Source organism: Periplaneta americana, chromosome 7, assembly GCF_040183065.1.
Source record: "Periplaneta americana isolate PAMFEO1 chromosome 7, P.americana_PAMFEO1_priV1, whole genome shotgun sequence".
Classification (NCBI taxonomy): Eukaryota; Metazoa; Arthropoda; class Insecta; order Blattodea; family Blattidae; genus Periplaneta; species Periplaneta americana.
The window spans coordinates 23,762,911-23,782,502 of record NC_091123.1 but is presented as its reverse complement, the minus strand read 5'-3'; the positions used below and the strand labels follow the sequence as shown (position 1 = coordinate 23,782,502).

General features: G+C 35.5%; 1 protein-coding gene across 1 annotated transcript; it reads right to left on the bottom strand.

The window, feature by feature from the left end:
* Positions 1-377: 377 nt before the first annotated feature.
* LOC138702658 (galectin-8-like) lies at positions 378-10,888 on the bottom strand. The gene is made up of 6 exons (XM_069829985.1): positions 10,859-10,888; positions 10,135-10,223; positions 7,500-7,707; positions 4,117-4,326; positions 1,823-1,911; positions 378-834 (listed from the first exon to the last, which is right to left on the bottom strand). Exons 1-6 carry the CDS (start codon positions 10,886-10,888, stop codon positions 510-512), a joined length of 951 nt encoding a protein of 316 aa, XP_069686086.1. The 3' UTR covers positions 378-509.
* Between the last annotated feature and the right edge of the window lie 8,704 nt (positions 10,889-19,592).

Genomic DNA, 19,592 nt, shown 5'->3' with positions numbered 1-19,592 from the left:
AAGATTTTAAGGAGAATTTTCTAATCGAAATGTAATGTGCAAATGTAACTAACTATATACGGTATAATTATTTTGTATGTTTGTATGATAAAAAGATATATAGTGGCCTACAGTCCCTTGTCTCTGGCACCCAAATAACTTGGCAATTCCAAAACAATGCCACTTTTGAATAAGTAAAAGAAAAATGAAAATGCGGGGGGAAGTCAGCAAGTAAATTACAAATTGGACTAGCGACCTACATTTTTTTTAATGAGGCATCTGAAGCTATCACTGCTAGATAGAATATTGGTGTTCACATAAGCAAAACCAAGAAGCAGCAACTTCAAAATGGTGGCACCTGTACATGAGTATACTAATATGTCTTTAAATAACTTATGAAAGTATTTTCCAATTAACTGGCAAGATTGGCTATGTAGCATTGACTTTGTCCCATAGTTGCTGCATATACAATGGATTCCATTGTATTTCCATTCTCAGATGTCGAATTTTAATGCAAAGAAAACTGTCAGTTAAGTGATATTAATCTCCTTTATTTTCACATCACCCTCAATTTTTAAACATTTGACTTTCCTTGGGTTATGCATGTATTTGTAAGATGCAAGATTAACACCATCAACCTTCACAATGTATTCATCTTGTTGAGCTGCAATTTTAATGCTAAATGGTCGTCCAGGCATAAAGTAAAGCGGCTTCTTACTGCCACGGCGCCACTTTCCGCGGCTGAATGAATTCATTATTGTATATCCTGATCCATTCCTGAAGATTGGGCTGATGTCGAGAAGAATATCTGGGGAGGGCCAGGTATTCACTGAAGTTTGCAGCTTTATACTGAAACTGCAAAACAAGTTTTATGGAGAATATTGTACATATTTTATCATTGTCATCGTCACCACCACCACTATTTTATCATCATCATCATCATCATCATATAGTATGTTGTGATGTACTATAGTATTGTAACTGGCATACTAATGGCATCAGTCTGAGAAGGTGTGGAACACTTTCGAGATTTGGACTTGAAAAATTATCAATACTTATCACATATTAGTAAAAATTTGTTTAATTGCACCTGTAGCTGTAACAAATTTTGACATTTTCATAGTCGTTACATAGTAAATTGAATGTACATTTTACTTCTATTTTTTTTCTTTAAATGTCACGTTTCTGGTTTTCATAGAAGATAGTTGCACGTCACATTGTGAATTTATATTCTATAAGTTTTAGACTGCTTTTTGCATATCAACCTCGGTTATAGCTATAATCACTTGGTCATCAGCGAATAGCAGAATACCGTATCTAAACAAACATTGTCATGGATATAAATCTCTCCAGTATTCAGATATTGTGTACAATAAACAATAATTGGTTTCTTTGACAAAAACATTTTAGAAGACATATCATCTACAGCATTTAATTTATCACACAGTCATATAAAAAACAACGTTATTTTAAAAATCGTTCAAGCTAATTTTGAGTAAATAGCCATTTTGTGTTTTTAAATAAGGATCCGCTGATATTTTAGTAAAACCGATTATATTTCATGTACATAATGAACTGAATCATAGACACGTTCTGAATGTGGACAAAATTGTCCAGTAGTTTAAACGAAATCACTGTGCACAGATAGACAGACAAGCAGCCTGCCAAAAATGACTTTTTCATTATTAGTTATGCTGAAAACATAGATTTTCAGAAAATTTTTAATCTAAATTTTCCTACATTATAACACCTCTCCCTTGTATTTCATATAATGAGAAAGTAAAAATAACATGCGTTTTCAATGAGAATTTCAAATATTGTATATTTGCTATTCAATACTTACGAAATTGGTAATATTTTCACTCGCCCCACTATTTCCAGTTCATTTTCAGGTACGAATCCAGATGAAAGAATAGCCGTAATAGGTGTGGACTATCGATATGAAATAAAAGAAAGATTTGAGAGTCAGTAGGTTACATTGAATTCTTGTTTATAAAATAATTAGGTATATACACACGGTTTTGCCATAAGAAGTTAGTGCACAAGAAGCTATTAGAATGACAAAAGACAAGTTTACGTTTTTTAATACTACCAATAAGTTTCGTCTGTTTGTGAGAGGACAAACCTTGTTATTATTAGATAGAAATTAACTATAGGTTATATAACATTTTATTTTCGACATATCGTAATTGGTCTTGTCTCACCATTAACCTTAACGAAGATATTGTGTATATATAAAATTGATTAGACACATACACATATAAAAATTATTTGTCGATATTCTTGACTTGAAAATGTCAATCAGTTTTGGTAATTATTTTTAGGTAATATGGTTATTGTTCCTTGACATTTTATTACAACTTAACTAGGTTTTGGAAGGATAAATTTACTCTTTCTAGAAAAGAAGTGAATCTCACACTATTTCACGTGTTGGTGTCAGAATTAAAAGATTCCCATTGTTATGTTATCATCACCATCATCATTACTTGGATAGCCCGTCTGTTATCCAATGCCAAATGCATTGCAGCCCTCTAATTTTTTTTATTGTTATAGCTTTATATTTTTCATTTTATTAATAATATTATTCGTCAATACCACTATTTCCACGAAAATAACAGAGCGTTCCAGTTTGTGAAAACGTCAATTTCGAGCCCTGATATCCCCCACAATATACAAAATGTTCATTTACATATTCTTTATATTTGTAGTGTAACAGGAAAGATTTCGAGAGGAGTATGATTCCAAATTCTTTCAATTATTACTACTGTATTTACCAACATATAAGACGCACCCCTTTTTTGTTTGTACACATTTTTAAGGAAAAAACATCACTAAATTTTATAATTAATTTACAGTATTTCAAATAAAAATAGCTCATCTAAGTAGGAAAGAATACCTTTTAATTTTCTTCGTCAAAGCTCAGAAATTCATCTACAGAGGTAAATGAAATCACTTGACACTTCTTCCATCAAATATCTAACTAAGAAAGAATACGTTTTTTAATTTTGTTCGTCAAAACCCAGAAATTCATCTCCAGAGCTAAATGAAGAGTCACTTGAAGCCTTTTCTAAATCAGAATATGAGTCCTCATACAACAAATCGTCCTCTATACCATCCAGTGCATTACTAATGACCATGGGCGAATTCTAGTCACGAAAGTTAGGCTTGCTCTTTTATTCATAGGGAAGATGGAAGGATATAATAATTCATAATTAATAAAAATAATCAGACCCACATAAATAATTTATTTTATAATTGTGAAATCATTATGAGTCATGGATCATATTCGCTTATCAGATGTAGAAGTTCGATATAATATAACAAACATGGCCAACAAAACAGTTTATTTAATTTTTTCGACCCTGCCAACCAATGCATATTGTTGTATTGAGCTACATTGAACGAGTGCACATATTCTCTACATCTGTCTTCTCTTGAATAGTCCTTCGGGAATAATAAGGTTTCAATAACACACAATTCCGAACTCATTGTAATACTTCAAATTAATGTTTAAGAATTAATAATACATGCAGCAGCTAACATATGCATTCCGCTCATACAATTACATTGCACTCGCGAATCACAGCACATTCCAGCTGTCAATATTTCTCTGTGTAACGTTAAATAGTCGTTGGTGTAGCTCTCGGACCAGAGCTTCAAACAACACATAACAGAAGCATGTGCACCTAGGACGGACCAAGGAGGAAGGCACTTGCGCGCTATTTCTTCGTCTTTCCTGTAGCTCCGAGAAACGAGCAAGCGTTGCGATACCTTGCGGTGTGCAACCTGTGGATGGTATTACGCCTATACAATATTCCAAAAATCAAAATAAATTTTAATGTACGTAATCCCATTTTGAGAAATACACATTCTACGAAAATATTGGGCTTGCGCAGCAAGCATAGCATGCCCTGAGAAATCGCCCCTGCTAATGACACACTTCTTAAATGATTTAACCACGGTCTCAGTTTTCACAGCATTCCATGAAGCTTTGACCCATTTACAAATTCAGTATCGACATACTTACTCTTTTTCAGCCCCATTACCAAAGGAAAAAATGTATCTTATACGTCAGTAAATACCGTACATTCTTAAAGTACTGTACATTGATTTAAAAATAAAATTGGGAATTCTTACCACAACATCCGAGAAAATTTCAGAAAGTGGCCTCAGTGGACTTAGGGTTATTACAGGATCTGCAAGACCCTCTCGTAAAACAGGATAGTATCCAACCATACCATATGCAATGGCTTCGGTCAGCACATTCCCATGGACTTGAATAGTCTCAACTTTGCCAGGCAGGGTGCGAAATCTATATGCACAGAAGTGAATCCCGTTTACAGCTACCTGAAAAGCAATGTCTGTACAAGAAAAAAATTATGCTAAAAATCATGGATAGAGATCAGCACAAGATGAAGAAAATTTAGCCAAAATATGAAATAAATATTTCAATACTAAAATATCTTCGTTCCTAAACCATTGGAGCAGGTTTACATGATTATTTACAAAATAAGCCTTTAGAGACGATGGTTTTGTCTATATTTAATATGCTACCAAATGAATCTACATAACTGAACAGTTTTTCAGCATTATAAATGTAATCAATCAATCTTCTTAATGTATCCAGCTGTTTGCTGACAACATAAATCCACTATAGTCCTCTGTAGTCTATTCAGTTGTTGTTTTTCACGAGAAATGAGGGGTATTTTGATCGGTGTTCATTATAGATGCCTGTTGCTAGTAGCCAGAGTTGGGGTGTAGTCAATATATACTGCAGGGCTGTGTCTTCTGCAACTGGTACTGATGATTTTAATTTACTTCTTTTGTGGTTTATGGATGGACAGTATAGAAGAATGTGTTCCAGATCTTCATCATGATTATTAAACCACAGACAAGTAGGATTATCAGAAATGTGAAATCGGTGTAGGTACAATTGAGTGACAATGTGACCTGTTCCAGCTCTTGTTAAAAATGTTTGAACATGTCTGGGCAATCATAAATGTAAGAACCAGGTAACTCAATTTTTGGCACTGAAGAGAACAAAAAAATTACTGGTTACAATACAATAGATGTACGTTACTTTTTTTACATTTTCTGACAAAATATTACATCTTCTGTCAGTTAATATTGTTTCATTGTCAGACTAAGACTAAGACACAACATGTGTTGTTTACATTAAGTGATTCCACAATTTACAACTCTCAGCCATCTGCTAAACTTTTAGGAATTGTACTGGACCCCAAACTATCTTCGGCTCCACATATTTATTATGTTTGTACTAAACTCTCAAGGGTTATTTATTTATTAAGCAAATTGAAATCACTGGTGCCTAAAACATATTGTGACAGCGACGTGAGAATCGAACTCACGACCAGCGTCCCGCAAGAAAGCAGATCGCACAGGCTCCACGGAACATTGAGTGACGTCGCGCGGTGGAGAGAAGAGAGAGGGTGTATTACGTCACGCGACGAGTCTGCGCGCGCAGCTGCTACTTGACGCAGTGAATATGGAACGACCTTCTCGACTATTCCAGACGTCTGTCGATGTAGAGATATTGAGATAATTCTCTACACACCTGTAGAAGGTTCTCGCAACTATGATTTTGCTATAAAAGAGCAGGCGCCAGCGAACTAGGCAGAGTTTTCAGTTATTCCGTCAGTGAGTAAGCCAGAGCAAGCAAGCCAGAGTTCGACTCGAGTGTGCGTCCGCATCTGCGTCAGCATCCGAAGGCCTGAGTTCGAGTGCAGTGGACCGCAGTTGGAGGGACCTGAGTTCGAGTGCAGTGGACCGCATGAGGAGGGACCCGAGTTCGAGTACAGTGAACTGTCTCTGAAGGTCTGTGGTTCGAGATACTGTGAACTCGAGTGACTGAGATAGAAGAACTGTGAACTGAGAACTGGTAGTTCTGATTTGTAAATAGTGCTTTGTAAATATTAGTTAAGATTAACAGTTCATTGTTGTGCGTAATAATCCAAGTAAACTGTCATTGTCGTCGGTGGAGTGCTATAACGAATACTGTGTTGAGTGAAGATCCAATTGTTGCCGAGAGCGTTTAAGGCGAATTGTAGAAAGGAATTATTGTTGTGAGGAATAAATTACATTGTTGTTACTAATAAAAATCACAATATTAAGAAGTGCGTATTTTGCCTTCTTCAATAGTATAATAACCTATGGTATTTCTGTATGTGGAAATAGTTCTAGTGTACCGTAAAGCAGGGAGACTTTGAACAGTAATTTAGCGCCTTTCTAAATTAAATGCTGTACCCAATTGCGATAAAACTGTTTAAGTTGTCAATAAACTAGTTCAGTTTTTTCGCAATAGGGTACAGCATTTAATTTAGAAAGGCGCTAAATTACTGTTCAAAGTCACCCCACTTTATGGTATCTAATGTTCTCCTGTTACAAAAAAAAAAGCCTTATGTATTTTAACTGGTTCTGCTTATGATGCCCACTGTAAGCCATTATTCATAAAGGAGGCTATTCTGACTGTTATTAATCTTTACATCTTCATAACTTTGCTGAAGGTAAAGAAAAATCTGATCATCATAATTACAATACAAGATACAATTTTCACTTGACTGAAACTAAGGTTAGACTGGAAACAACTAAAAACCAAATTTATGTCCATTGCAGTATCTATGTTTAATGATACTAAGATTAGGTGGAACTGTGGTAAATAAAAATACGAGTATGCGAAAATCCTTCCTCAATCTATCTATGGCTCTTCGGCCCGTTTTCGGGCCATGGCCTCCCCAATTCTTCCTCTCCATTCTTCTCTATCCCTTGCTGCCACCTTCCAGTTCCGAATTCGCAGCAAACTGGTAGTATGTTCTTGAACCATATCCTCCCAACTATTCCGTGATCCAACAGGTCTTTTTCCTCCATACTGCCCCTCTAAAGTTCTCCTTAGTATCCTTCCCTTTTCCATCCTAACTATATGTCCTGCCCATTGCAGTCTCCTGATCCGTGTGAAAGTCGACAAAGCTATATCATTGTATAAGGTGTGTAATTCATGATTATATAGAATTCTCCATTTTCCTTCCCTTACCATTGGTCCAAATATCCTCCTTAACACCTTTCTTTCAAAGTTGTCAACTGACTTCTGTGATTTTTTGTGAAAATCCTTCCTCATTACCATCATAAATTGAAGGTTTGAGAGCCATAGTGGGCCAAGTGCCATTTATTAAAAACGGAGAAAGCAAGGGTTAAAGTTAAGTGAATACCATAGTTTAATGAAGATTGACATATCATTTAGTTTGAATGTGTATACTTTATGTTACTTGCTATATATTTCCATTGAATTATGGTAATAACTTCATTTTAATGCTTGTTTTCTACGGTTTTAGTAATGGTGCTTGGCCCACTATGGTTTCGAACCCTTCAATTTCACTTGGACTAGAACAGTGTTTTAGCTTTTAGCTAGGTACATTGACAGTTTTCTTTCTTGCACTTCCCCTATTCTATTTTTTGCTGTTCTTTCTATGTAAAGATTTCCATAATCTTAATAATAAATCTCTCACCATGAATTCTGTTGCAGTGGAGAGAATCATCACTTGAAACTTCGCTCCATTACGGAAAGGATTTCTCACAGGAGCCGTACATTCTTCCTCACCCCAATGACCTCTTAATCGGCTGTTACGGATCACAATATTTTGATCAAATCTAGGACTGAAGTACAATGCCAAGTCATCTAATAGTCCAGGTCCACAAGTCAGTGTCAAAGAAAACCTGTGGCAAAATAGCTATTATCAGTCTAGTAACTAATGATTGTACAAAATGTAATGATATATGGAATTATTGTATGGGGGTGAACAATTAATTAAATTATAATTTTATAATTAGAGATGGTAGATTTTCGCTGTCACGATAAATGTGAAATGTGCCCAAATGCTGTCAAAATAAATAATTTTATACGATGAAAGAGTAATGGAACGGAGAAAAATTCTCTCCTGTGCCGGGATTTGAACCCAGGTTTTCAGCTCTACGTGCTGATGCTTTATCCACTAAGCCACACCTGATACCCACCCCATTGCCGGACAGAATCGTCTCAGTTTAAGTTCCAACTCTTGGGTTCCCTCTAGTGGCCGCCCTCTGCACTACGTCATAGATGTCTATAAACGTAGGACTGAAGTCCACACATGTACTGAGGTGCACTCGTTATGAGTGACTAGTTGGCCGGGATCTGACGGGATAAGCGCCGTCTTAAATCACGAAGTGATTTACGCATGTCATATATATTATTTTAATGTACCGAAGTACATATGATATTTCCATGCAGATATTCTGCGTCATCATACGATGAAAAAGTAATGGAACGGTGTGGCTGAGTGGATAAAGCATCAGCACGTAGAGCTGAAAACCTGGGTTCAAATCCCGGCGCTGGAGAGAATTTTTCTCCGTTCCATTACTCTTTCATCGTATGATGACACAGAATATCTGCATGGAAATATGATATGTACTTCGGTACATTAAAATAATATATAAATAATTTTATGTTTAGAAGCATGCTAAGCTGTGCTTTTCTTCTAGAAAGAAAAGTGGTGGAACTCTTGTAGAATACATTATAGAGGACGGAGAGATGATTACTGTCCAGTGCAAGGGAATTTTGTCGTTTTTAACATCCTTTTAGTCGAACTTTAAACTTTCAAGGTCTAAGCGGAATTAAAAGAAAAATTATGTTAAAAACATAATAATTAACACATTTCTCGGTTCCGTGATGAAAAATACAATAAAAAGGTGCTGGAATGCACCAGAAAAAAAGCACTGATGCTAAGTATATTACTGCTGTTTTTGATCCACAATAGGGCTCACAAGAGGATCTCAGTCTCTCAAAACAAAGTCATTATTCGTATTTGGTAAAACTTGCTCATTTTTTATAGACTTTAAGCAGGCATTTGACAACTTGAATCGATTTAAAATTCTGGAGGCCATGAGAGAATTTGGTATCCCTACCAAACTGGTAAATTTAACAAAAATAACCCTCTCCAAAACATAAAATAAGGTAAAGATACAAACAAAACTATCTGATAAATTCTTAACAGTAAATGGGGTGAGGCAAGGAGACTCCTTTCTACAACATCGGCCTTGAAAAAGTCATTAGGAACATTGATATAAATTTTAATGGTACCATATTCAATAGGACTAGACAGTGCATGGCCTATGCGGATGATATTGTGGTCATGAGTAGATCTCTTGGAGTGCTAAATGAAATAGTAAACCAAATTCAATAGAAGCAGAGCACATGGGGTTAAAAATTAATAAAGAGAAAACTATATATATGAGAAACATAAGACCAAGTGGCGTTTGTAGTAAAGATATTATAATAAATGGACAGAAATATGAGGAAGTAGATTCTTTTAAATATTTAGGAGTTCTAATTACCCAAGAAAACACTGCAGATGCGGATATGAGGCAAAAAATTGCTGGGGGAAATAGATGCCTGAGAGCCCTTAACAAAACTTTGAGAGCAAGATGCATAAGTAAAAAAGCAAAACTTACATTATATAAAACAGTCGTAAGACCAATTGTGCTTTATGGCAGTGAAACTTGGACTCTGTCGAAGAAAATGGAACAACAACTGATGACATGGGAAAGAAAAATTCTAAGGAAAATCTATGGTCCTAAATATGAGAATGGGCACTGGAGAATTAGATATAATACAGAACTGAAAACTCAATATAAATCTCCAGATATTGTTGCTGAAATCAAAGCCCGTAGGTTGGAATGGTTAGGACATGTAATCAGGATGAATGATCAGAGAATACCAAAAAAGATTCTAAACACAAAACCAGAAGGCAGGCGCAATATTGGCAGACAGAAACTAAGATGGTTGGATGGAGTGAAGGACGATTTAAGGACTGTAGGGGTGAGAAGATTGAGGCAGAAGGCTCTGGTTGGACAGGAATGGACCAAGATCCTAAGGGAGGCCAAGGCTAGGCTACAAGGGCCGTAGTGCCGAAGAAGAAGAAGAAGAAGAAAACTTGCTCATAATTACTTAACATGTTTCGGTCTGTTAACCAGGTACGATAGAATTTAACACAAGAAAGACATCTAATACATATTCCGAAGTGATATAGTGTTAAAAGTTGTGTAATCAAGATGTATAATTACTTTCTTAAAACAACTATTATTCTAGGACAGTTAATGTTTTCACACCTTATGGTCTGTACCAAGACCTCACCATTCACTTCTATTACGCTACCAACAACAAGGGGCATGGGCAGAGTGCCAATAACAATCTTTTTCTGCAAAAACAAAGAATACATTTTAATTAACCCATCTGGTGAATTACACTCATCAGTAAACAATAATTTAAGCTGAAATAAATATAATTTAAATATGCACAAAACTTAAGTTTATAAATTAATGTATTACAGTACATTTATGTAACATGAATAAAATCACAAGAGATTGTTGTGTACAGAAAAATTGTGAAAGATAAAAATAAGAAGGTAATATCCGTACTATTTTATAATAATAATAAAATTAATTTTTTAAGAAGAACTGCTGGCTATACTAGATTAGACAAGAAGAAAAATTTGGATATTTTGAAAGAATGCAATATTGACCCAATGTTAGAGAAAATTCACAATTATAGACAGGAATGGAAATCTCATATACTCAGGATGCCTAGAACAAGGATACCACGCCAAGCACTAAATTACCGCCCTTTAGGAACAAGATCTTTGGACCGTCCGCTGAAACGATGAAGTTAGACCGTAACAGGCCACCGGGCTTAATATGTGATAGGAAGAAGAAGAAGACGATATTGTTTTTTGTTATCACTGCGCATATTGAAGTGTAGTTATTTGTAATTTGTACCTCTGCCTACTTTTTGGAGGACATGATGAAGAATCCTGTTCTGAGGTTATACACCCACTAGGTCGTATTCTTTTACTTCCTGTGACATGAGTATGGAAGTAAGCAGGATGGATGGTGATGATAATGACGGCGAAATGAACTCAGATTCCGGCGTCGAAAGCTACCCACCATTTTCTCTTAATGGGTTGAAGAAGAACTCCAGAAAAAACCTTAACCACACAACTTGTCCCAATCAGGTTTCGACCATTGGTCCAATAGACATGCTGATCGCTACTCCAAAACGATGAAAATAATAATAATAATAATAATAATAATAATAATAATAATAATCCACAACGGTGAAAATAATAATACTAATAATCATCATCTTCTTCTGCAGACCTCTGGAAAAAGAACTAAGGAAGAGACTAGTGAAATGCTTTGTGTGGAGTGTGACATTGTTAGTTTTAGGTTATTTTATGATGCTTTATCAACATCTCAGGTTATTTAGCGTCTGAATGAGATGAAGGTGATAATGCTGGTGGAATGAATCTGGGGTACAGCACCGAAAGTTACCCAGCATTTGCTTACATTGGCTTGAGGAAAAAACCCGGAAAAAACCTCAACCAAGTAACTTGCCCCGACTGGGAATCGAACCCGGGCCACCTGGTTTCGCGGCTAGATGTGGTAACGTTACTCCACAGGTGTGGACGAGTGTGACATTGTATGGAGCAGAAACATGACATTATGACGAAGCGAATAGAAGCATTTGAAATGTGGATATGGAGAAGAATGGGATGTGTGAAGTGGACAGACAGAATAAGAAATGAAGCTGTGTGGAAAGAGTGGGTGAATAAAGACTGATTCTGAAATTACTGGCTGAGAAGAAACTGCGTACTGAAGGATGCACTGGAAGGAATGGTAAACGGGAGAAGAGTTCGATGCAGAAGAAGATATCAGATGATAGACGACATTAAGATATATGAATCATACGCAGAGACTAAGAGGAAGGCAGAAAAAAGGAAAGATTGGAGAATTCTGGGTTTGCAGTGAAAGACCTGCCCATGGACAGAACACTATGAATAATAATAATAATAATAATAATAATAATAATAATAATAATAATAATAAGAAGAAGAAGAAGAAGAAGATACGTGTGCCTGTATGTAAGAGAAACTAATGCCAACTTGAATTTGTGTAAATGTCTCCACTTATATAAGAAGAAGAAGACGTTTATCAATGACAAAAAGGTTATTGTTAATCAATATCTGTGCCATCTTAACCTTATTTTAATTCTTCCCTTTTAACAATAAACAGAATAAGACATTAATGTAAGACAAAAAGTTTAATGTTGTTCAACATCTATGCCAACTTAAGTTTGTGTAAATAACTTCTATTTAAATGTAGATAGCCTATGGATTATTTACTTAGTTCATCATCCATCATTCATAAACAGGTCACGGTGGATTAGATATTACCCGACTATTCTGTTTGTGTAGCAGCAGTGGTTTGTACTGTACAGCATGCTGCTATTACGTCATCTGTGCAGTATATTCTAGTCATAGACCATGCTGCTATTACGTCATCTGTGCAGTATATTCTAGTCATAGACCATGCTGCTATTACGTCATCTGTGCAGTATATTCTAGTCATAGACCATGCTGCTATTACGTCATCTGTGCAGTATATTCTAGTCATAGACCATGCTGCTATTATGTCATCTGTGCAGTATATTCTAGTCATAGACCATGCTGCTATTACGTCATCTGTGCAGTATATTCTAGTCATAGACCATGCTGCTATTACGTCATCTGTGCAGTATATTCTAGTCATAGACCATGCTGCTATTACGTCATCTGTGCAGTATATTCTAGTCATAGACCATGCTGCTATTACGTCATCTGTGCAGTATATTCTAGTCATAGACCATGCTGCTATTACGTCATCTGTGCAGTATATTCTAGTCATAGACCATGCTGCTATTACGTCATCTGTGCAGTATATTCTAGTCATAGACCATGCTGCTATTACGTCATCTGTGCAGTATATTCTAGTCATAGACCATGCTGCTATTACGTCATCTGTGCAGTATATTCTAGTCATAGACCATGCTGCTATTACGTCATCTGTGCAGTATATTCTAGTCATAGACCATGCTGCTATTATGTCATCTGTGCAGTATATTCTAGTCATAGACCATGCTGCTATTACGTCATCTGTGCAGTATATTCTAGTCATAGACCATGCTGCTATTACGTCATCTGTGCAGTATATTCTAGTCATAGACCATGCTGCTATTACGTCATCTGTGCAGTATATTCTAGTCATAGACTGTGTCTTTCTCTCTCTCACACAGAGTAATGACGTAAGATCGCAGCACCACTGTTTACGTTCCACATACAAAATGGTCACCTAGTACAATCCAATTCTCAATCTGCCATCTCAAATAAATACAAATAGAAGCAAATTTACAAAATAATATGATAAACACATCCGTTATTCGAAAACATTATGACATCAAAAATTACATTACAGTAATAAATTCATCTCCACTGCTATCTTTCATGAAACTATTTTTTATAAAATTAAATTCTCTCTCTACTTTATAATTCACACTAATATGATTATTGAAATATTCACTGCTTTCGTAATCATATTAAACGATTTTGCTAGTCAAGCTGGCATCTATTCTACTTATGATGTACTCTGAAACAGCTTTATACAGAATGAAGGATTCAGAACGACTTCAGAATACCGTGTAAATACATACAGTATGTCGTTATAGCTTTATTGAATTATTTACTTTTGGTCCAGGGACATATCTTCTTTTATTTATCTACCTTTGTGCCATCAATAAAAAACCATGTGTTTCAATTTTTTTTAATTTGCACAGTCTTTGTATGCAAGTACTTTTATGTTATTCCAAAATTTAAAATTTAAATTATGGTTTATTTAACGACTCTTGCAACTGCAGAGGTTATATCAGTATTGCAGGTGTGCCGGAATTTTGTCCCACAGAAGTTCTTTTACATGCCAGTAAATCTACTGATATGAGCCTGTCGCATTTAAACACACTTAAATGCCATCGACCTGGCCAGGATCGAACCTGCAACCTCGAGCATAGAAGGCCAGCGCTATATATCAACTATGCTACCAAGGCTGACTGCTGTTCCAAAGGATTCAATCTAAACACATGTCATTCATATCTACTATCGTCTGTTCCCACCATATTTTGATTCTGAGTAGGAATTTTCCCGATTTCCTTTGATTGCTGGCGTTTAGAGGACCACATAACTTTTTATATGCTATCTTATCGCTCATATTCAGACTTTTTTTACTATTCAGGCAATTCTTGTCATTAGTAGTATTAGTAGTATTTATTTATTTAACCTGGTAGAGATAAGGCCGTCAGGCCTTCTCTGCCCCTCTACCAGGAGATTCCAACTGTAATACGAAGAATAAAATTACAATTAGTATTAAATTTACAATTACAATAAAAATCAAAGTACGAAAAGATTACCTCACTAATTAAAGCTAGATAATTTATCATAGAAAAACAAAGAATATTTTATATTCACTGAATTACAAATTAAACCTAGATTAACAAAATTGTATAGTGATGAAATTACTAGATATTGAAATATTTTGTGATAGATTAAGGAAACTATTTACAAGAAATCAATTACTGACCAAGTGCCTGGTAAGTTTGCGTTTGAATTCAATTTTATTTCGACAGTCCCTGATGCTAGCAGGTAGCGAATTCCAGAGTCTTGGCAGGGCTATTGTGAAAGAGGATGAGTTTGAGGAGGTGCGATGGGATGGTATTGTTAGTATTGTTTCATGACGAGAGCGTGTGTTCAGATTATGGTGGGAAGAAAGATAAGTGAAGCGAGACGACAGGTACGAAGGAATAGAAGAGTTCAAGATTTCGAAGAGAAAGAGGAGTGAATGTAAATTTCTTTTCTTATCTAGTTTAAGCCAACCTATTCTTCCAGGGATGGGGTAATGTGATCATATTTACGAACATTGCTTACAAAACGTACACACAAATTATGAGCACGTTGAAGTTTCGTTTTGTTGTCGCTGGAAAGGTCAGTCAGTAAAATGTCAGCATAGTCAAAATAGGGAAATACAAGCGTCTGCACAAGGGACTTTTTTAAGCAAGAGGGGAGGTGAACATTTATCCTTTTTAGCACATGGATAATAGAATATACTTTTCTGCAGGTTTCTGTGATTTGCAGGTCCCAGTTGAGATTATTATCCATGTGAATGCCAAGATTTTTTACTGAAGAAATGATAGGGATATGCACTGTACTTGCTTTAACGGAAGAAATGTCAAGGTGTTTTACAGTGTCGGTTTGCCGTTTGTGTCCTAATATGATTTCTTGTGTCGTTTTGGAATTTAGAATATATGTATTGCGTCTTCAACTTGACCACATAGGCGACATATATCCCTTTCCTCTTCTATTCTTAAGCCTCCTAATGCCCAGTCTTTCTTTCCTTGTACCGGTATTTAACCCAATATAATCTTCCCGTTCCCAAATCGTTTTCACTTATTCATTTAAGTTGTAAGGCACTAGTTTCCTCCAGAGTTTTTTCTAGTGTGCACTCATACACAATTTGTGGAGTAATAAATCAATATGTGCAGTAATAAAAATTAAAAGACAACAACAGATACCGGTACCAAGTGAAAGCAATAGCATTGTATTCATGGGAATTTGCATTGCATAAGTTTCACAGAGTTACAATAAACACAATTTATTGTAGTAATTACCAAAACTGATGTAAGAAATTAACTCGTAGCAGACAACAGTAAGCTTACTGCTTCCCAAGGATTTCATTCAACAAGAGGTGGCATGTTATAGTGAACAAAGAAATAAAGGGTGTTGGTTTCAGTACTAATTCTGACACGTTTAATGCTCTTCATGGAGGTATCTGAGCTCACGAGCCACTCCACATCAGCACTGTGAGGCTTAGCCACAAGGATGCGACCAAAAAGAGTTGCCAGGTTTTTGTAATTCGCTGAAGAGGCAAAATATTTCACATTTTATGCAAGTATTTTGCCACGGAGAATGTCTATATTTGACAAACCCTTAAGATCTCGATACTCAAGGTCTATTTCTGATAGATTGAGATCACAGTCAATGATACTAAATACAGCCTTTATATTTGCACCCTTGGACATCGCAAAATGGCTTCACAATATCACTTATCCTTTCATCTAGATTGAAACGGTCGCTTAAGAAATTTATGAAGCTCTCCTTCACCTCCACAATTATAACGGTTAAGTCCCTGTTACCAGTAACGTAGAGATTGTGATTCTTAGGCCTACTTCTTTTTGGTTGTGATGATCCAGAGCCGCAATCAGATCCAGAAGTCAGATCAATGCCCTTCAGCTGTCTCAAACCACATGGAATACAGTAATGCTTTCTGTGTATGTCGATGTCCAAACTTCCAAGATGGGATCTTCAAACAAAGATGATATTTTTGATTTCACGGATTCAGTTAATCTAGCCATGTCAACAATATCAGTAGAATTTGACTGAAGTGTTTCTTGACAGACAGTACATCGACCAGAAGTCTCAAGAATCTCAAGTTATCCTCCATGCAGAGGAATTTCAGGTGACTATAGCAAGAACTATTGGCACGGTTTTTTGTGAAATGCTAAACTAAAGCCTGCCAAGAACGCTATTACTTCCAGAGTCTGATGTCAGACTCTGACGTATCATCCGCAAGTTCAACAACAACAACAACAATAATAATAATAATTTCATTCCGGAAAGTTGGTGCTGATTTGTGCAGTAATAAAAATTGCTTAAAAAACTCTGGTTTCCTCTAAAAGAAATGAAGAATCCACTGCAAGAATGATGGATGTCATTTGGAATACATTTTTCAGGAGAAGCAATTGAAGTTTGAAATGCTTAGCGCTCAAAGCTTAACTGTGATTTTCCGATCATTACTGGACAATGACTATCAGTGTCAATGCCATATAACTCTCTATATACATTCCATATGTCTTAACCTATGCATTGACAATCTTGGTTCATTTTCGACAAGAAAGTGACATCCATCATTCTTGCAGGGGACTCTTCAAATATGACATAAGCTACTGGTACGGTAATACAAATTCGGATCCATGATTTCATTGCCTAGTCAGAGTAAATATTGTCAATATGTCGTAAATTAGCTTCACTACTAGTAGTGTCATTGTTATTTTAAGTTCCTTTAATTGTGCCACATAGATATTATAATATCTACATATATATTTAAAATTGTCTATCTCTGGCTTAAAAATATTATAGGTTACTTTCTGTGACGCAATGTTATAAAGGTAAGAGGATAGTATTGGCAAGTAACGTCAGCCTTACGAATCTCGTGCTAATCTGCCTGCTTCTTGGAGTGGTTGTATGGGTATGACAGAAGAACCTAGCTACAATAGACCGACATTGCTGAAATATGGTCTTATTGCGGATCTTGACTTGTTTCTTGGTTTCAAGGATGGTCATGGTCTCCAAGGCTATAGCTGCAAGAGATGGTAGTTGCTCGTTTTGTGATGTCTCTTCAGAAAACTCTAATAAAGATGATGTATTCTCTTCTTCGTGATTTTCAGCTTTCTTAATACAACAAGGCCACATCATATTATACAGAGAGCGCCAATAAAATATGAACGATTTTTATTTTCTTAATGAGAAGCTATTAGTAATTTGTTCATGGTATTGTTGGAGAACACAAAGCAAGCTTGGGAGTTTATGTTAAAATGATTTTAACAGTTTTAGAATCATCTGTGAGATGAAGAGAAACTCGGAAAACTGCATTGAATCTATATCTGACAACATGTTCCAGAGAGTTATTGACAATTTTAACGAATGTTTAAACCATTGGCATTGTATTGTCGTTTGCAGTGGTTATTTTGAAAATGTCTTGTCTTTAAATTAAATAATTAAAATATGTAAAGTTAGTTCAAGGTTATTAATTACGGTATTAATAAAATCGTTCATATTTTATTAGTGCTCTCGATATGATATGATCTTTAGTAACCATGTAAACAATCTTATTGTTAAGGTGTATTTTGAATAACTCCACATGAAAGTATTATGTGTGATGCTCAGAAAATAGAATACCAGTAACTGAAGAAGGTTTAACCGTTAAAATCATAAAACAGTTTTCTGAATACATTATGAACACTGTAAAAATTGCATTTGACCTTTATAATATATGATGAATAATTCTAGTGAAGAATGTATGACCAACAAATATCATGACGACATATTACCTACTACCAAAAATAGAATTTAGTAATAAAAAAAGATTTGATTTAATAAGATGTGTTTGATGGATAAATTACAACCTAGATTTTAATGTGTTCAGAAAACTGTTTCATGACTTTAATAATATTTAAATGTAAATATACATATTATTAATACACATAAATGAACACTGTAAAAATTGAATTTTACCTTTATATTCTACAAGTCTCTATATTAACAGTCCATGAACATAAAAAAATGCAATAGGCATTTATCAAGTTAAAAAGTTAAAATAAATATCACAAAAATAACAATATTAATGTTATAAAAGATTCTACGAAGAATATATGGACCAAAATTTTAAAATGTAGAATGAAAAGCTCGCACTAACAAGGAAACCCACAGCCCCATCCTTGGAGGGGGGGCCCTGACCAAGGAAAATAATAATAATAGTAATAAAAATAATAGCTTAATAATAGAGTATTTCTTGGTACACTAAAACTTTCACACACAAACACACATAGGGGGATGGTACACATTGAGGATACAGAAAATAATGTCAATTTTTCCGAACGAAATGTAAAAATTATAGTGTGTAAAAAAGTACAGTTGGTATTTGTCTTTTCCATTTCTAAGTCTGCCTATCTATTTTCTAAAGTCAAAGCACGTTAAATGAATAAAAAATAAAGTTTGTTTTTGCTAAATTACCAAAAAGGAGGCCTGACTCCGTTAATTGTCTAGGGGCCTGGATCTCTATGTCCGGGCCTGGTTACATCCATTTTCGGCCTCTGCCCTTCAAATTCTCTCAAGTTTCTTCAACAGAATGGCGACATACCTACGTAACTTATGGAGTGAGACAAGTGGTCAATAGACTTGGAGCTCACATATATTCTTCCTCACAGTTCCAAATTCCCTTGCGATAAAGGTCTTTTACGCAATCCAAAGGATTTCATAAATCTGATCACTTTTTTAACTTAAAAAGTGTTGTTTAAAAGGATAATTATTTATTCAACTAAATTCTTGAATTGTAGAAGTTATTCCAAGGCCTTGCTTTATGTTATATTAACGGAACAAAAATGAAATTAAAACAACAGCAAGTCCACTGCTGTGGTCTCGTGGTAGCATGTTCGCTCCTGAACCCAGTGGGCCAGGGTTCGATTCCCCACATGGGACGAGTTGCCTGGGTGAGGTTATTTTCGCTTTTTTTTTTTTTTCCTCACTCTTATGGATGAATATGGGGTAACTTTATCAGGCGTATGGAACTCCACTCAATCTCGCCACTTTCTTCCCCCCTCATCATCCTTTCCTTATCATTCCGGTTGTCTTTTTTGGTTTTCAGATTGCACCTGCGGCGGCCCTCCAAAGCTCCTGACGCTCTTGGCCGGCCTCCATGGATATGCCAAAGCGTGGTAGTTGGTGACCCTGCGTGTGAAATTCTTCTAGGATTCTAAAGTAAAATTAATAACAACCATATACACTTACTGTATAGCATAAAAATATAAAATAAATTACGCAAAACCCGTTTTCTGATGTGTTATCGTATGTCGTGTGCACACTTTTAACTTG

Coding starts and splice junctions, on each gene's coding strand:
- LOC138702658 (XM_069829985.1), bottom strand. CDS start 10,888: ATGTCACAGGAAGTAAAAGAATACGACCTA. Junction 7,708..10,134: donor GTCTTGGTACAGACCATAAG/GTGTGAAAACAT, acceptor ATTTTGCCACAG/GTTTTCTTTGACACTGACTT. Junction 835..1,822: donor GTGAAAATATTACCAATTTC/GTAAGTATTGAA, acceptor CTTGTTTTGCAG/TTTCAGTATAAAGCTGCAAA.